The sequence below is a fragment of the Ambystoma mexicanum genome, chromosome 1q (assembly GCF_040938575.1).
Source record: "Ambystoma mexicanum isolate Mex_15411 chromosome 1q, UKY_AmexF1_1, whole genome shotgun sequence".
NCBI classification, from domain to species: Eukaryota; Metazoa; Chordata; class Amphibia; order Caudata; family Ambystomatidae; genus Ambystoma; species Ambystoma mexicanum.
This window is the reverse complement of record NC_090922.1, coordinates 617,050,768-617,070,122: the sequence shown is the minus strand read 5'-3', so window position 1 is coordinate 617,070,122 and position 19,355 is coordinate 617,050,768. Positions and strand designations below refer to the sequence as shown.

Genomic DNA, 19,355 nt, shown 5'->3' with positions numbered 1-19,355 from the left:
AGGGATGTGTCGAGCACTGCTCCGATGTACTGGAGCCGCTGGGTAGGTGTCAAATGAGACTTCTTTAAGTTGAGGGAGAAGCGCAGCTTGTGCAGGGAGTGGCAGGTGACTGACCGATGATTCAGGGCTTGCTCGGGAGAGCGTGCCCTGATCAACCAATCATCCAGGAAGGGGTAGACGTGAATCCCCACCTTTCCTGAGATACGCTGCCACCACCACCATCAGCTTGGTGAAGACCCTCAAGGTGGAGGCCAATCCGAACGACAGAACATGAAACTGAAAATGCGAGCCGCCAACCACGAACCTCAGGTACTTCCTGTGCTTGGGATGAATCGGCACATGAAAGTAAGCATCCTTGAGGTCGAGATACACCAACCAATCCTGAAGTTGAATGGCCTGGAGGACTTGAGAAAGAGTAACCATATTCAACTTGTCCTTCCCGACGAGCTTGTTCAAACCACGCAAGTCCATGATGGGTCTCAATTCCCCGTCAGGATCAAAGAATATGGGGAATACCATCCCTTATTCCTCTCTGCTACAGGCACCAGTTCTATGGCGCCTTTCTCCAGCAAGGATAGAATTTCCTGCGCAAGGAGCGGATCCAGACTCTTCAAAAGAGAGTTTCCCCGGTGGATTGTCGTGAGGCCTCTGCCGGAAAGGAAGACGGTAGCTGTGGGCTATGATCTCCAGAACCCACACATGTTAAGTAATGGAACGCCATTCTACCAGATGCTGCGCGAACCATGGGACATGGCCTCATGACTGAGTGGAAGCGGCAGTGCCTGAGGGCAAAGAGGCAACTGCCCGAGCGGCTTTGGCACCTGAGTACCTTGTTTTCCACCTCTGGTACTCCTACGTTGGCCCCTTTGACTGACAGCTCCCCTCGATCTACCAAAGGAAGAGTAGTATCAAAAGGAACCTCCCCTCCATTGCTGTCCCCTAGGATGAAAAGGCAGAGGCTGACGTACTGCAGCGCTCAACGACTTCGCTGTAGCTTTGGAGGTCTGCAATCTCTCAAGGCTCTTGTCAGCCTTGCTGCCAAAAAGATGGACACCATCAAAGGGCATGCTGAGAAGCCGGGAATGTACATCAGGAGCAAACCCCGATTTCCGCAAGCACGCAAACCTGCGCATCACGGTGCTCGCAGCCATGGACCGGCTGACACAGTCTGCCACGTCCAGACCCGACTGAACGGATTCACACATGGCATCCTTGCCATCCTGAACGAGGGCAAGAAAACCATCCCGTTCCTCCCCTTCGGGAATATGTTCAGCCACCAAAGATACACAATTCCACAGAGTGTGAGTGAATCTTGCCAGGGAACAAACGGAGTTGGCTGCCTTTAAAGCCATACACCCAGATGAAAGTACTTTCTTCGCCCAACCGTCAAAGCGCTTGTCATCCCTATCTGGAGGGATGGTAGGGTACGCAGCCTGCTTTGCTGGGGCCGTAACCACCTGCACCACCAAACTCTCCAGAGTGGGGTGCGTATACAAGTAGCAGGGGTCGCCACTGGCTGGACGGTATTTTTTCGGTAGCGACTTATTCACTGCAGGGAGACTCTCTGGAGCAGTCCAAGCCGCCGCCATCCTTCTTTGTAAGGCCATATGAAATGGCCGCACCGGGTCTGTGGGTGGACCTTGGTCCAATATATCTGACAGGTCATCGTACAGAAAATCCACAGGTGGAGCAGACCACCCCAAATACTCAGTCACCCTCGACATGAGACGCCTGTAAGAGGACTCAACATGTGTACCAGTCTCAGGCCTGCCAAACTCAACCTCTGGAGAGGTGTCCAGACCACTGGTGTCATGTAAGGACTGACGTACGTCTTCCATCTGGCTGTGACCAGACAACAGGTCATCAGGAACCTCAGGAGGTACAAACCCCTCCTCATCAGACCCTTCTTCCACCTCCAATATGTAATCCAAAGGCTGGACTAAATCCTTGGATGAAGGTACAGAGAAAGGCTCAAACATAGGCCTCTCTGATTTACTCAGGGCCTTCCTCTGAGGATCCACGGCCCTCCGGGGCACCTCCGATAAAGCCTCCTCAAAAGGCGTCGATGGAATCAGCGTCGACGTCGAGCGAGGCGCTGACGACTTAGACAGCGGCTTCCGAGGCCGGAGCCCCGAGCGTGTCCTTCGACGGCCTCGGCGCCGATGGCATCGACGACTTCCTCAGAGCCGGAGCCTCGAGAGAGTCCCTCGACGGACATGGTGCGGCCGGCGTCGATGCCTTCTTAGAAGGCCTCACAGGCTCCGACGGTCTCGAGGGCGTCGAGGACCGGGACATGGCACGGCTATGAAGATCAACCTTGTCCGATCGGGACCTCGACGGCTCCCGATGATCGCGCTGACCGCCCGAGCCCGAAGGCGTGCGAGCGGTGGCCCTAGCACGTTCCTTTCCGGCTTCTCTCGAAGGTGCGGACGGAACGGTGCCCTGCGATTCGAAAATCGCCATCATCTCCTTGCGAAATGCGTCCCATTCTGCCGGTGATGAATGCTTGTTGGGACAAGCCACCCGCCGTCTGGCGGAGTCCTCAGACGAAGACGGGGAAGGCGACCGATGAAGGCACTTCCGAGAGTGCCTAGAAGAGGCAGAGGAATGGTGGGACCCACTCCGAGAACTAGACCCCCTGGAGTTACGCCGACACGGAGAGTCGCCCCTCGAATCGTCGGTCGAAAGCCCAGTGGATTTCGACTTACGGTGTTTGGAAACCCTACCTACAGACAACTTCTTCCGCTCCTGCAAGGCCTTCGACATCAAGGACTGGCATTCATCATAGTCGTTGGTGGCGTGGCTCTCGCCGAGGCACCAAAGGCAGACGTCGTGCGGGTCCGAAAGGGACATCTTGGAACCGCAGTCCCGACACTTCTTGAAGCCCGACCGCGGGGGAGAAGGCGAAGACATTCACAATATCCAATATTAGAAGAACCGATTCAACAGGAGAAGAACCGAGACGCGCCGAGATTCCGAAGCGAACACGTTCGTGGAAAAAACTGAACTGAGGCTTCGGGCGGCGTGCGTCCTACATATAACATCCGGTGACGTTGGCTCTCGACGGAGGCCCTCGAGGGACAGCGTCTCGAAGTCATCGATGTAGGATCCAGACAGCGAAAAAAAAAATCTGAAGCAGCACAGCTGTGTACATTACTGTCAGAGATGTGGAATACGTCGGAGGACACAATCCCCTCGAATGAAAGGACAATGAAAGGCAGTTTAGAATGTTTATTCAGTCTCCACGAAAGTCTAACTACCAATCACCAACTTGATACAATCTTACTCAGTAAGCTCCTAGAACTTCACCTCCATGATGGTTTGGGCAACTTTCTCCCTCCAAAGGAATAGTTAAGGACCAAACCTAATTGAATCTAATCTAACCAAACAAAAATATTTACATATGCACCTAAACCTCCACCGATGCAGCAGCATGGTCAGTTCTTTTCGTGGGCCAGGGAAGTGCAGTGATTTTGTTCAATTTAAGGATGAGTTTTAGAGATTGTTCGGGAAGAGGCAATTCTCCTTGGAGGAGGATGGGGAGTTATTGGAATTGAGGCAGGGAAATAGATATCTGGTGAGTTACATCACACAGCTCAAATCGTTAATTTTGGAGAGTCAGTGGCCAGAAGAGAACATCACTGTTCTACCGTGGGTTGCGTGATGAGCTAAAAGATGCTTTGGCAGTCATAGTAGACCGACCTACATCGTGTGATGCCCTTATTGACTTGGTGATGCAGGTGGATTTTCGCTTGGGTGAAAGAAAGAGTGTGCGTAGGATCGGCTGGGGAGATGGTAGGGGACATTAGCGAGATGATAGACCCAGGGTGGAGTCTTCCAATAGGGAAGAGAGAGGCAAGAGTGCAGAGCGAGTCGTTAGGGTGCAAGGTCCTTTGTCCAAAGAAGAGGACAGATGCAGAGTGAACAATTTATGTTTGTACTGCAGAAGGAGTGGGCATTTTTGGGGAAATTGTCCATATACTCCCAAAAGGTTTCTGGATTCAGGGAACACATCTTTGCAGGGATCTCAGAAGAAAATGGTCTTTGAAGTGATTGATGCACCTCAATTACAACTTATTTTGGGTATGCTCTGGCTAACCTCCCATAATCCTGTGATCGACTGGAGCAGAAGATTAGTTGAATTCAATTCCAAATATTGTAGGGAGCATTGTTTCGGTTATGAGAACTCAGAATTTGAGTTATGTCTGCAGGGAAACAAAATGTAGCCTTGGCTGAAGCTAGGAGTTCCATCCATTCTATTGGAGCAGTTTATGGAGTTCTACCTGATTGTTACAGATATTTTGAAGATGTTGTTAATGAGACAGAGGCCGGAGAGCTGCCGCTGCACAGAAGTTACGATTGTAAGATTGACTTGGTGGACGGAGCGTTGTTGCCTAGTAGTTGCGTATATGCTCTAACCGAGAAAGAAAATTAATATCTGAAGGAGTAAATTACAGAGAATCTGGCCAAAGGGTTCATTAGACGTTCACAGTCCACTGCTGCCTCTCCTTTGTTCCTAAGAAGGATGGCAAATTAAGAACATGCATAGATAATCGATCTTTAATTAGGGTTACTATTAAGAACTGCTACACCTTGCCTTTGATATTTGAAATGTTAGATCGAATCCAGGGGGCCAGGATTTTTTCCAAATTAGACTTGAGAGAGACTTACCATCCGCTTAGAGTCAGAGAGGGAGATTAATGGAAGACCGCTTTTAAAACTAGATTTGGGCCATTTGAAATCTTAGTAATGCCTTTTGACTATTTAACGCTCCGGCTGCATTCCAATTTTTTATTAATGATATCCTGAGAATTTTGGATTATTATTTTAGTTGTTTACATTGATAATATTTTAATTTTCTCTCAGGATAAGGAATAACATCAGGAGCATGTTAGACAAGTTTTGAAAACAATGCGGGAACATAGTCTTTTTGCTAAGACTGAGAAATAAATTCCACACTCACACAGTAGAATGTCTTGGCTTTGTAATCTCTCCTTCAGTCTTGGAAATTGACACTAAGAAGGTTCAGGCGTTAAGAGATTGGCCAACACCCACTCGAGTTAAGGAGCTTTTGGGGGGGGTTTTCCAACTTCTATAGGAGGTTCATTGAAGGTTTTTCTTAAATCATTCCACTTATGACCAGGTTTTTGAAGAAGAGAGCAAGATTCATCTGGAACCAAGAAGCGGAAAAAGCTTTTGGAATTCTTAAAGAAAGATTTCTGGTGCTATTTTAATTTCATCCTGATTTTTCTAAACCATTTTTTTGTGGAAGCAGGTGCTTCAAATTTGGCAATGGGAGCGGTTTTGTTTAAGCGTCATGACATTACCGGGCAACTTCATCTTGTAGCATATTTTTCAAAAATATTCTGAACAGCTGAGTGTTATTACACCATAATGGATTAGGCATTGCTAGCTATTAAATCAGCATTTGTAGAGTGGAGACATTACTTAATGGGGGCTCGTCATACAGTAACAATGATCACCGATCATCGAAATAAGTTATTTTTAAAGTCAGTCAAAACCTTGACTCCAAGACAACTGCAGTGGTCCCTGTTCTTTGCGGACTTCAACTTCCTAGTAACTTTTAGGCCTGGAAAACGTAATGGGAAGGCTGATGACTTATCTAGACAGTTTCTGGGAAAGTGACCCAGAAATGGATTTTAGTCCTAAACCGGTAATTTCGAATGAACATTTTGTTTTTGACAATACTGTCAGGAATTAATATAGGGATTTAGAGATTCGACATGGGCGCGATTGGATTCAGGTCGATCTATCTCAAAAGGATTACCCTTTGCAGGGAATAGGTTATTTCTCCCCAGTGAAAAGTTAAGAGAAAAGGCTCTTCATGATTCAGTTCTTGAAAACCTTGCAGTTGGTGCAAAAACACTTTCGGTGGAGGACTTGGAGAGAACATACATTGAATTTTGTTAAGACTTGCAAAGACTGCTTTAAATCTAAAATTGATGTTGGAAAGCCGGCTGGATTGTTGAGACCCTTATCTGTTCCTCCGTGGCCGTGGCAAACAGTTTCACTTTATTTTATTGTGGATCTTTCAAAAGATCAAGGGTGCTCGACTATTCTTGCAGGTGTAGATTGTCTGACCAAAGAGGGACATTTTATTCCTGTTAACGGACAAGTCTATGTTCCTAATCTGGCTCAGAGATTTTTTGAAGGAATGGTTTGATTACATGGATTTCCAAGTCAGGTGATTTCTGATCGATGAGCTCAATTTGTTTCAAAATTTTGGGGAGTTTTTGCAAGGAGCTTGGAATGGAAATTCGATTGACATCTGGTTATCATCCAGAGGGAAATGGTCAAGTTGAAAGAGTCAACCAGGAGTTCGAGAAATATTTGCAATGTTTTTGGCAAGAGAGTAAACCTTGGTGGATCTTCTTTGGATGGCTGAATTTGCCTATAACAATTAAAAAAAGGAATTGATTGCTATGTCTCCTTTCTTCTGTAGCAGGGGTTTTCATCCACGTTTTCTTCAAGATGTAGTGCAGGCGGAGTCGTCTAATATGGCTGTGGAGGAGAGATTGAAAACCATGCACGAGGCATTGGCAAGAGCAACTAGAGCCTTACAACCGAGTAAAGAAAGCTATACAAAGTTTGCTGATAGGAAACGTAGACCAAATCCCAAATATGAGGTGGGCGATGAAGTTTGGTTAGCCACAAGGTATTTGAGAATAAAAGGAAGAAACAAGTTCAGCTCGAGATTTGTAGGTGCATTTGAAATTGAGGAAATAATTAATCCAGAGGCTGTGAGATTAAAATTGCCCCATAGTTTGAAAACCCATCCAACCTTTCATGTCAGTTTGCTTAAGCCAGTAGTTACAGGTACTAGGCTGAGTTCCAAACCTTCTGCATTTTTCTTGAAGTAGATTCTGAGGAATACGAAGTGAAAGCGATTCATGATTCCAGGAGATATAGGGTGAGGCTTCAGTATTTGGTGGATTGGGAATGTTGTGGTCCCGAAGAAAGATCTTGGGAGTCAGCTAGTGATGTTCACGCCCCCCAGTTGATAGCCAAGTTTCATAGGAAACATCCAAGTAAACCTGGCTCTGAGAAGGGGGTACTGTCAGGAATCACATGGGTGGAGATTTAGGTTTATATGTATTTGTTTGATTTGATTTTCAGGGAGAAAGTTTCCCAAACCATCATGGAGGTGACGGTTCTAGGACTTGATTGGATACGATTGTATCCAGTTGTTGATTGGTGGATAAGGAATTTCATGGAGACTGAATAAACATTATAAACTGCCTTTCATTGTCCTTCCTTGAGCAGGAAGGTCCCATTTCTTGTAACTCTACAGTAAGGCCTTGGACATTTTAGCAGTTTTAGTATTTTGACTTGTAAACCTTATGAAAGCAGTGAACTGGACCACGTGTGGGACAAGACAAGCGGTTTTCTGGTGGGAGCGCAGCGAATTAGCACTGAGGAACGTTCCTTTCAAGTTAATTAAATTCATCTGTTGCTAATTTCTAGTTTAAGTATATAGTAAGGCAAAGGTGCGCTTATAAGAGACTTGTTTCAGAAAGCAGCAACTAAAATGGATCCACTGCTCTTCCATTCAGCTCAGAGTTTGTGTAACGCTGCGTTATATTCATGAAGTGTGTGAAACAATTCAAAGTCAAAAGCAGTTAACTTCAAAGTATTGTTGTCAGAGAAGTGCAAGCGCTTTGTCGAGACATTCAATCTTCGTTTGTGCATGCGCAGTCCGCGAGTATGTTTTATTCTGTAGTTCACGTGACATGCAGCAGCAAACGATAGAACACAGGATCGAGACCAGTCCTTAGTTATACGTATGTGTCAGAGGAGGACATTCATCCATTTAGGAGTATACGTTGCCTGAAGGAGATTAGCGCTCGCTGAGAGCAAGCACGTAATAGACTTCAGCGGAAGAGAACAGTTCCAAATGTCTTCATTCAAGGAATAGGAGTCTGTTACAGGAACAGAGCTTTCAGTAACTTGTGAGTTACGACAACAACCTAGTTTTTATTAACTCTCAAGACGCCAGTTAAAGGTTCTAATTTTTATTTTACGGAGTTCTAAGTAACCAGAATTTTAAGTCAGCAGCAAGGCAAACAGTGCCAAAACCCAGTCAAGGAAATTGATCAGTGAATTCATGTGTTGAGTTTCCAAGAGAAAAGTTAAAGCATCTGTTCAGAATCTGACTAAAGTTCAAGAAGTGATTTATTTCCTCTGGCCAGTTACAAAAATGTCTTTGGGAGAGGTTTGTAGATTTGAAAATAACTTTTCATCTTGCTCATCCTCTGCAGATTAATTCCAGTAAGAAGACAGGAAGTTTGTGTCTTTTATATTTTATCCACTTCCCCTTTCCCTTTCCCTTGGTAGTGTTTGAACTTCAGGAGTTGTCAGTCTGTTGTTGATCACACATTTCAGAGGGTCGGTGGGGTTCAGCAGCTCCTGGAGACAAGATAGAACAGGACCTGACACTATTTACATGCTTATCCTCTAAGGCAGTGGTCTTCAAACTTTGTCTGTGGCCCCCCTGAGCAAAATTTGGGCAGGTTGGGACCCCCAGAAAAGCCAAATGGACAGTATGTATTGCGTGCCGTCACCTGCTCCCATCAGAGTTGCTGGGCTTCCTTGGGCTGATTCTGAAAATCCATCTAATTGCGGCTAAACATCTAGGATCCCGCTCACGTGCTTTATAGTGAACATCCCATGATGGATAATTTAAGTAATGAAATTCTGCATCAACATTTTGTATTTTAAGGTCTGTACAATTGAAGTAGCGCTAGCCCAGAAAGAAATACTACAAATGTCACATATCTAATGCCAGGCTGGTTAGAGACCAAAATATCGTAGGTGGGATCTTGAATGTATTCAAGACAAAAACTATGGACGTTAATGAGCCAGCAAAAGGAGTCTGTTTTCAAGCTGCAGGTCAAAGACTAGAATCCCAGAAGGCCAACTCAGACTCATGCTTTCCAGACAAAAAGTGTACAAATAGAATGGTTAATATTAACACATTTGTATGGCGCAATATTACGGCAGAATGTGTTACATGAAAAAACAAAGTTGCAACATTTGTCAGTCATGTTTATACATTGGAAATTCTCTTTATTGCAGGATAATATTCATACCAGTGCAGTGTACCAAGTGTGCATGAGCAACATACCTTTCAAGTTGCTCGGTCTTTGGCTGCCACAAAAGAGTAGAGTGTTGCCCCTCTCCATGCACTCAGAAGTGCAAAGCTTCTTTTGGTGCTGCAGGACTAGTATCTACAACTGCCTTTTAAAGTGTGCTCTAGGAGTTCCTTGTGTCATGCACACTTGCCTTGCTGTTCAAAGCAATCACTGCCAGTTGATGTGGAAAAATACTTGTACTTCCACTTGTGGAAGCACCGAGGGCTGGATGCAGACAGGGAGAGAGATCGGTTGTGCACTGTTTGTTATTTAAGTAGCTCAGAGTTGCAGAAGCCTTTGTCGTTCACCAGGAAGTTACATGGGTGAAAAACACTATACTTTAGTTAGGGTTGAGAGGTGTACTTTAAAACATTTCAGAAGTGCGAAGGGAGAAAAATTGAATAAGCCCCTCTGCATCCAAAGAAATGGGATTCCTTCTCAAAAAGGACAAACCCTCAACATACCTCTCAATTCTAAAAAAAAATGAGGGAAACACTGAAAAATGTATTGGGATCACAGTTGACTCAATAATAGGCATGTTCACAGAGGGTAGGAATGGGTGTAAGCACACACTTGTATACTGAGGCGCATTTACCTTCTCTGCTGGTTTGGCCTCATCTTTGATCTCCTCCGTTACCTCTTCTTCTTCATCCTCATACTTTCCATTATTCAAGACCCAAGCAGCTGTCCGCTCAACTGGAGACATTGTTGCAGAGTCCACGGGCGAATGCACCTGTAACAGGCACAGAGCAACAATAATGATCCATACAAGCAGAATTTTCCAAACCTCCATGTCCTTCACAGGAGCCTCTCAGTGTACATTCACTATTCTGCACAACCATTCACATCACCCAGTCCTTCCCTTCAAGAGAAAGGCCACTTCCCTCTCTTTGTTCCCATACAAGTTTCAACTTCCCATGCACACCTTCTCTAATCTGCCATTATACTGTGGCTGGCTTGTCCTGTCTATGCAATGCAATGTCTGTGCTCTTCCCCTTCCCTCCTCTCCAACTGGCACTCATCTTGCCTAGATGATTTTTTCTTCTCCCTCATTCGTCTCTCACCAACTCAAGAAAGGCCTCTCTTCCATCACCTTCCCACCTGGCTTTCCTACTAGACTTGTTGAATTATTTGTTCAAACCAGCCCTTTGAATCCATGTTCTGGGTTCACCAACCGTTTTGGTCCTTATTCTAATTACAGCTATAGAACATTCAGTCCTCACTCTTTCCAGTGCAGTGGGGCAGCTCGTTCTACTCATTGCCACAGAAACGTAAAAACTACCTTCACTGTTCATGATTTATCATCATTTTTTTTAACTCTTTTTTATTAGGTTTTATCAAACAAGAAAACAATACGAGTACACATTAGCATTAGGAGCCCCATCAGCGGGGTCGCAGGACATAATTTAAACATTTTGACAATAATTATTTATTATTAACTTGTGGAGATTGAAGTACTTATAGTATAGCATACCTTTTTTCATCACTAACTGTTCAATGCATATTATATCACAGAATGGCATGCTATCATGGAGCTACAGATAAGTATTTATAGCTGCCCATCATTGTGGGGCTATATAATGATATGATATGGCATTTATAACGTGCCTATACATAAGTGTTTCATAAAGCAGAAGAAAATTGAAGTACTCTCACCAGGTTCAGTAGGACATAAGGGTAACATTTTAAATGGAGATAAAGTCTATTGTCAAACGTCACCACACATGAAGATAGGCACGGTGCTGCAGAGTGAGAGGGCAATTAGACAAAATGTATGTTTCTACCTTGTAAACAATAGGGACTATAATATCATGAGGGAGTGTGCAGAGGACGTGGGGGCAGACAGGATGCAGATACTGCCAAATTCTGTTCGTCATTGAAATGCCAATTTATTGTGTATGCTCAGTGTCTCATCTTGGCCCTAAGTATTCAAGGATATAAAAATCTGCCCAATTCCATAATTAATAATACTTGCACTGGCATTTGTTGACAAAGCTCTTGGGCGACTCACTTCAAAATACACCATTGTAAAGAGATATATAAAAGTATATTTAATTTAATGTGATACAGTTTTTTAATAAAAACTTTACACATAAATCCAATCACAATCATAATAAAACTATACCAAACTTATTACAATTCATTATTACAACATCTCATAATTCCAATTCTAATCATTGAGATCACTAAAATCAACTAAATTAATATCAAAGTTAAAATTAATTCTGAGATTAAAATTAAAACAATTCACATTTCATAGTTCATAATTCTAAATTCACAAGACAAGCGAGGCTACTAACATGATTACCCGCTAGACCCCTCATTAATATTGTGCAAATCCGTCATTATCACTATGTTTCTTCTTCACTACCATTAGATGCAATTCCCGCCAAGGGCAATTACCTACAGTAGTGCTCCACACATTGAATACATTAAACAAGGCTATTTGCAGACTAGCGTTCCAGGTGTTGATGCTTTGATACCAGAATTCGGGGTCCTTAATGTGATGCAAGTTATATACATATTTCCCATAATATTTTACATACCATCCCATCTTAGAGCACTATGTTAATATGTGGTTTGAACTTTCCAGTTGACTCTGATTACTACAAAGTCGACAAGAACGTTTGGACCAGGGCAATTGACATTGAGCGCCCGTGACCTCCAATACCGGTAAATGATTAATTCTTAATAATAGCATAAACCTACTGAGTTTGAATGCGGGGCACAAGTTAAAGTATTTTTGCGGTTGTTTAAAGGTATACAGCATGTAAGACTCAGTTCAAAATAGACCATGGTAAAGAGATGTATAAAAATATATCCAAGTGAAACCAATCATGCGCTCAATAATTGTGAAGAATTTCTTGCCAGATCTATTTGGTTTACTGGGTATTCAAATCACACCTTAGATGTTCCTCAACAACTGTGAATTTATTTTTTATACACACTAAAGAATGTATACACACTAAAGAAGCTTGTTAGTTATACGCATGAGTCGAACTTGCAATCGGCCATGCAACTGATTATTATGCTCTTCTGCATAGTTTGCGGTCCTAATCTCCATTTCACCACTACCAGAACTGGTCTATTAAATATTTGCACCCATGTCAGTTTCTCCAGCTCTGTCACTATTGTCTCATCTTGGCCCTAAGTATTCACCTGTCGACTTATGGTGTCAATGTCACCCGCCTCCCTGCCACAAACACTCATAACCCACACCCGACCTAGAGTTCCTCCTCGAACAACACACGCTAAAGTCAAGATAGGGTGGGGCCTCTACAGTCACACCTAATGGGGTGAAGCCCACTGCATTGCCAGCAAGCACCCCCTGTGCGAAAAGTGGAAGTGAAAGGGGCATGGACAGTATCCTCCCTTGTCTTTCTCTTAGAGTCCTTCCAAATAAATAGATGTTCCTTCTAAGGTTTACAATGTTTACCCTTTCTAATACACTACACCTTTTGACTGTTCTTCTGCAGAATGAAAGCTAACCACAGTTTAGCGGTCCTCGGTCTGAGCCTGGGGGTAGGAGTGGGAGAGGTCACAGAGGCCAGGTACTACCACCCGTGACACATAACTGTGACCAGAGAAGATAAATGGGGGACCCCTGGACCTCCCCATTCATGCCCAGGTCAACATATGGTCTGTCACATGGATACACCTTTGCTGAAGCCAAAGCAAGGCTTCCTTCACCATAGTGGCGTCAGTGATTCTATAAAACAACTGGGTATGAAAGTTGAAAGAGTCTTTTAGGGTGAGCTCGGTATCACCACAGTATCCGATGGTAGTGGTGGGACTGGTTTACAGGCTTCTGTAGAGGAGTGTAGTTTCTCCCTTCTCTGAGCAGCGGGCGGCACAGCAGAGTGTGCATGGGCAAGTGGGGGTTGGGAAACAATAGCGATACTGATACTTTGGAGCTACAGAGCAAACACTGAACATGCAGCCATGCAGCATTCCGATGTGTGGTTGCAAAGAAAACGCACATATGAATGCATATCCAAGATGGAAGCCAGTCTTCAAGAAGGCTCATACCAAATGTGCATGCATTTGTGGGGGAGCCAGTAGAACCAAAGGACACCTGCGACAATCAGGAAGGCACCAATCCGATTCTGTATCTAATAATCACCCGCAGATAATGTTGGTCAAGCAAGGAACGTCCTTGGGCGGGGGCGGCCACCTATATATTCACAGCTGGCATTTTAGGAATGCAGTGGGTATTAGAAGCTGGCATACAAGCAGTGGAGATGGCGATTCGAGGAGAGAGGAGGACCCAATTATTACAGGAGGCTGCAGGGGAGGTTGTGGATAATGCAAAGTAGGCGGAGAGTTGAAAGGAGGTTGGGAGAGAGGACAGGAAGGCAGTGAAAAGATTTGGGAAGGAGCTGGTTAGGGGAGACGGGATGGTGGAAATATGTGCAAAGGTCCTGTAGTGGACTTTTAAAGGAGGTGGTGAAAAGAGAAAGAAGCAGGGTGGAGAAAATCAGTACAGAGAGACAGTGGCGTAACACAAAATGTGGGGGCCCCCCTGCGAGCCATGCTGAGGGGGCCCCCCAACTCGGCAACAAATCACGGGTTGCGCCACACTCTGGGCTGGCCTAGACTGTCACGCTTGCACAATACGCATGAACGTGCTGCTGAAGGGGTATGCCGCACACTGCACTAGGAAAAAGATATAAATCTGTGTTTTAATGCAATATACAGCACACTTTCTGAGATAAATTGGCTATAAAGCCAGAGTGTTTGCAATTGTTTTGTAGGGTAACACAATCCAATACATGAAAGTCACCAACAGTGCACAGGAACATTAATGCTTCCAACTGGCTGCACAATGTAGACCAGTGTAAACACGTAATAACATTATAGTACAGAATGCCAGGCCACATTTAGACATATCTAGACTGTTTTCAGCAAAATGCCAGTCAAAGCAATAACACTCATCAAGAAGAGAGCACACAATAAAGCATGTGTCTCCATGGCCTCGAACAACACGGCCAAACTCTTTAAAATCTGCAAGGAACTGGTCAATCCTGTTGTGGTCTATACCTCTTCTGTTCCCTCCCATGCCCTCTGTACAGCTCTGGCCTCTCATTTCTCTGCTAAATCTCAGGACATCCTGTCCTCTATGTCCTCTTCCTCTCTCGGCCCATTTTTGGCCATCTCTTCTCTCCTCCTCCTTTTTCCTCTTTCTCTCTGACAACACCTGACGAGGTTTCTAGACAAGTCCGATCTATGAAAGTGTCGTCTAAACAGGTGCTCCGCTGCTCCTCCAGAACCATCAAAGCCCATATTGACACCCTCGCTCCAGCCTTGGCCGATTTCTGTAATCACTCTTTCGCCACTGCAATGTTCCCCTCTCCCTTTGAGCACTCCCTTGTGCACCCACTCCTCAAGAAGCAGTCTGCTGATCCTACCTGCCGGAAAACTATCGCTCAATCTCCACCTTTCCTGAGCAAACTTGCCATCTCCCAGCTTACTCTCCACACTGAATCTGTTGGTTGTCTCCATGACCATCAGTCTGGCTTCAGAGCTGCCAGAGGCATGGAAACTGCTCTCCTTAACACCTGTGCTGCTCTCCAACCTCGATTCCAGCATTCCTTCTATTCTCATCCTTCATCTTTCCTCTGCTTTCGACAGAGTCAACATTGCCATCCTGATCAATCAACTCTGTGAGAACCTGGGCATCACAGATCAGACCCTAGAGTGACTGACCTACTTCCACTTGGACCGCCACTCCGCTCCCAGGTCGATCGTGGTCCCATTCTCTCCGCCACCTCTCTCTACCTGTGGCATTCCCCAGGGCTCTATCCACTCACGCTGGTTTTTCAACCTCTACTTGGCCACTTTGGCCTCCCTGATCTCTACCTTATCCTCTAACTTTCAGTGTTGTGCGGATGACTCAGCTTTCCTTCAGGCTCCCCTCATCCTCCTCTCCTCTCTTGCTCATTCCTGACTGTCTATCCACGATTCAGGATTGGTGCGCCTCCAACAATCTCTGCCTTAATGGCAGTAAGACAGAGATCCTTCTCATTGGGACCCTTGCCACTGTGTTTCCTCTCTCACTATAGCAGACCACCTTGGGCCCTCTTCCTTTGCCTTCCTGCGAGGCAAAAAAACCTTGGTGTCATCTTCAACGCCACACTCTCTTTCTCTCCTAACATCTAGGACATCACCAAGAAGTCCCACTACCAGCTGCTCCTCCTCAAAGGGACTCTTCCCTTTCTCACTCTCCACCAGAAGCTCACTGTCTCTAAGCTGGACTACTGCAACAGCCACTTTCTCAATCTGTCTTCCTCTAGTCTCCGTCATCTGCAAATAATCCAGAACAGGACTGCAAGACTTCGCCTTGGCCTCAAGCCCTGGGATTGTATTTCTCCAGCCCTGAAATCTCTCCACTGGCTGCAAGGATCAAGTTCAAGAACCTTTGCATTGCCCACAAGGCTTTCTGGGACCAGTGCCAACACTAAATCCAATGCTCTCTTCCAAAATACCTTCTTTCTCTAACCCTTCACTCAGCTACCTCCAACTCTCTAAGGCTTAGACATTTCTCCAGGCAGAGAGTGGGGGTAGACCTCTCTCCTCTGCTGGTGCCTCCAACTGGAATGGCCTCCCTGCCCCTCTCAAACTTGAGGCGGACAACCTGAAGTTTCGGAAGCAGCTAAAAGCTTTCCTCTTCTCTGCTGCTTTCGCTCTCTCTCCCCCCCTGCTGACCTACCTGACCTACCTGTCTGCTGTACTGACTGGCTGCTTGGCTACCCTCAGAGTCTCTCTGAGTCCAGGCTCTTTCTTGATTGGTCACCCTTGCACTGCCTCCGGGCCTACCATGCACTTAGGGGCTGTAACTGTAACCCTGCAGTCCATTGTTCTCCTTGCACAACCAATAGCTGCTCTGCCCGGGCTGCACTTACTGAGAGCATTGCTGCCCTGTTTTCCCCTCCCCTCTCACTTGCACTTCCCTGCTCCCTTTTCCCTTGCACTTCTCGTTCTCACAATGACAAGGCCTAGTGAGATCGTTTGTCTTGTCCTCCCTCTATCATCTCTCCTTTGTGTACACTTGTGTACAGGCGTGTTATAAATGACTTGAATCACATCATATCATTTTATCACAGATGCCCAGAAAAATATACAATGCCGCAGTAAGAAATGGCTAGACTGGCAGCACCCAAATGCCAATCTAGCCAGGTAATTAAAGTTAGCAGGACTACTTTATCAGAAATGTCCAGTTAAAAGAAAGTCATACCAAACTGAGGAATGACTAGACTGGCTAAATCAAAATGCCTCTCTAGCCACTAATACCACATATCATGCCTGCTTAGCCTGGACATGGACAACCATTATGATTTATCACACAATCCTGCCCCCCCACACATTCACTCTCCCTCCCACCCACTACCCCAACCTCCACAATCAGCTCCTTGGCCCAGAATTACCTCTGCGTCCCTCTTCCTTGTCCCAGAGCTTTCGTATGATGCTCCTTGCCTCATAGGTAAGTACTGGGATGAGGAACAGTGGGACTAGGAGTGATGAAGATTACAGGTAGCTAAATCAGGCATTACCTCCATGTACCTCTACCTCTTCCCAGTACTTTTGTATGAGGCAGAGTGCCTCAAACACACGTACTGCCTCGTATATAAGTACTGGGACGAGGAAGAATAGGGCTAGGAGTAAGCAAGGCATTAAACACAAGTAGTAGCGCAACACCATTGAGTTGACTGGGCTTCAGCACTACCCCCCCTGACATTTTGGTCTATATTGACTCAAATTGGCTAACCTTTAGAGCAGTTGCCAGACCGAACAGGACACAGATTTTAAACGGCACCTGGTTTTTGCTGTTAACAAGAACCCAGCAATTACCAATGTAAAGCATTTCACTGTTAGTACCTGCATTCAAATGCCACATTGTTTAGGCGATTGAAATCGTGATGTGGGTTTAGTACTTGCATGCCAGGGGAGTGATTGGAAGGGTAGAGAGGGAACAGGAGACTTATAGGAGAGAGTTAACTGCTTGTAACATTGAATCTGTACTAGAATAGTCTCATTAAAATGCGTAAATAATTTGGATGCGCCCACACAAATAAGTTTCCCCCTCCCCACCGCATGTGAAGTTAGCGCCTCTCCCAACATTTGAAGGGTTAGCCCCCCCGAAATGAAGGTTTTCTTGTGCCCCGGTACACAAGCACACACACCCATTCACCTTATACACACCCAGTCATCCACACATTTAAGTGTGCACCCTTTCACCATACACTCACACAGGTAGCCACCTATACATTTAAGTGTGAACCCTTTCACCATGCAGGCACACCCACACAGCCACCCATACATTTAAGTGTGCACCCTCTCACCATACACACACAGGCAGCCGGCTATACATTTGAGTGTGCACCCTTTCACCATAGACTCATACACGCACACCTCATGGAGTTGAGGGGGGCCCTATTACTTAAAAAAGAAATTGGGGCTCATTACGGGTCCAGCGGTAACCGTGCCGGTGCTACCGGCGGGTTGCCGCCAGACCCATAAAAAATTACTATGGCCTGACTTCCCGGTGCCACCGTGCTATTTCAAGTCCGGCGGCTGGGAAATCAGGTGCCGGTAATTTCGTTAAACCCCAGACTCCACGGGAATGGGGACACAGAAGCACCTGCACCATTGTTAACGGTGCCGGTGCTTCCGTGACAGGTCTGCCTACCGTGGCTGCTGTGCCTGGCAGGGTCAGACCTGTCGGGCACGGCAGCCCCACCAGGCAGACCTGTAATATGCCGGTCCAGAAACAACAGTGCCTGTAAGCTTACCAGCACCGTTGTTTCCGGACCGGCATGGTCAGAATGAGCCCCATTGTTTCTTTTTTAAGTCACTATAACTTCATTAAGAAATTATTTCAGTTAAGGACCGAACCATAATCAAAATAATTTCTTTATGATGGCTGAGTGGCTTCAAAAACAAACAATTTCTTTTTGAAGGCATAGGGTTCCCCCCTCCCCACCCCACCCCATGACATGGAGGCCTCCAGCCTAGGGTCTTCCATGTCATGGGGTACGGGGGCCCTCAGACTTCAAAAAGAAAGTTTCTTTTTGTAGTCACTCTGCCTTCATAAAGAAATTATTTCTGTTACAGAAATGTTCTTTATGAATGCAGAGTGAATTTCAAAAGAAACTTTTTTTTTTTTAGAAAAAAATATTTCCATTTATTTTTTTTATTTTTTTTACTGGGGCCCCCTCCCAGCCATGTGCTGGTGGGGCCCCCCACACCGCGGGGGCTGCGGGGGCCCCTGTTACACCAGTGCAGAGAGACAAAAACACGAGTTGAAAGGAAGTAGAGAAACAGGAGGATGGCAATAACGGCTGAACAGAGGTGGCTCTGACCTGAAATGTGGTGAATGGACAGGTCCTGAGTAGTAGGTGTAGTATATTGGGAAAGACTTGGGTAGGAGAGATAGGAGAAAGTGGACATAAGCAGGATGGGGGCTGAAAGGTGACAGAGTGAAAAGACTTGGAGAGGAGGTGAAGAGGCGAGCCAGGTATAAGAAGGAAAGGTCTTTAGTAAATCTAAAAAGAGAAAGACTGATGTATGAGAAAGTTAAAGCGGTAGCTGAAGGAAGGTCTTTCGACGATGTAGAGATAATCAAAAGGGGATGAAAAGGAATAGTTCCCCCACAAGCAAACGGGAATGGATAAGCAACCTCAATGAGGATGGAAAGGGGCAGTGGGTATTGAGGTGGAGTGAAGAGGAGGAGAGCAGGGAAGAAAACATTCTCTAGACTCCCTTAGGCACAAGATCATTGTGGACTGTCAAGGAGGTAGACAAAGGGGGAGTTTGGAGAGAGGGCCAAGAGCTTGAGACAGGAAAGTGACTCCAAAGAGAAACTGTGAAAACGTAACCTTTTCAAAACATTGCTTGATGTCTGGAGGTCATGAAAGCATCCTCTTGGCTAACACATCCCCTGAATGATTAAAGAGCCAGTGCTGAAGATAGAGGTACACAATTACACCACACCGAGGGGCCGATATGTGAGTAAATCCACTACTTAAGTCACAGCATTGCATGTGTCAACTGTTTCCAGCCAGTCACTGTTTAAGTCATTGTAAAATCCTCAGCCCATAAAAATATCTTTGCTTATGAAATATGAACAAAGTCTATAGGACTGGAACCATTAGCTTTAGATTACAACCGGGAAACCAAAGGCCAGGTTAAACACTTTGTGGCAAT

At 45.5% G+C, this 19,355-nt stretch overlaps 1 protein-coding gene across 8 annotated transcripts in view; it reads right to left on the bottom strand.

Annotated features, from left to right (window-relative positions):
• RASAL2 (RAS protein activator like 2) overlaps positions 1–19,355 on the bottom strand; it is a 1,332,618-nt gene that overhangs the window by 102,239 nt on the left and 1,211,024 nt on the right. For all 8 annotated transcript variants that reach the window (XM_069641161.1, XM_069641162.1, XM_069641160.1 and 5 more), the window contains one exon: positions 9,748–9,885. In XM_069641161.1, coding sequence (XP_069497262.1) covers positions 9,748–9,885 — 138 coding nt within the window. The remainder of the gene's footprint in view (positions 1–9,747; positions 9,886–19,355) is intronic.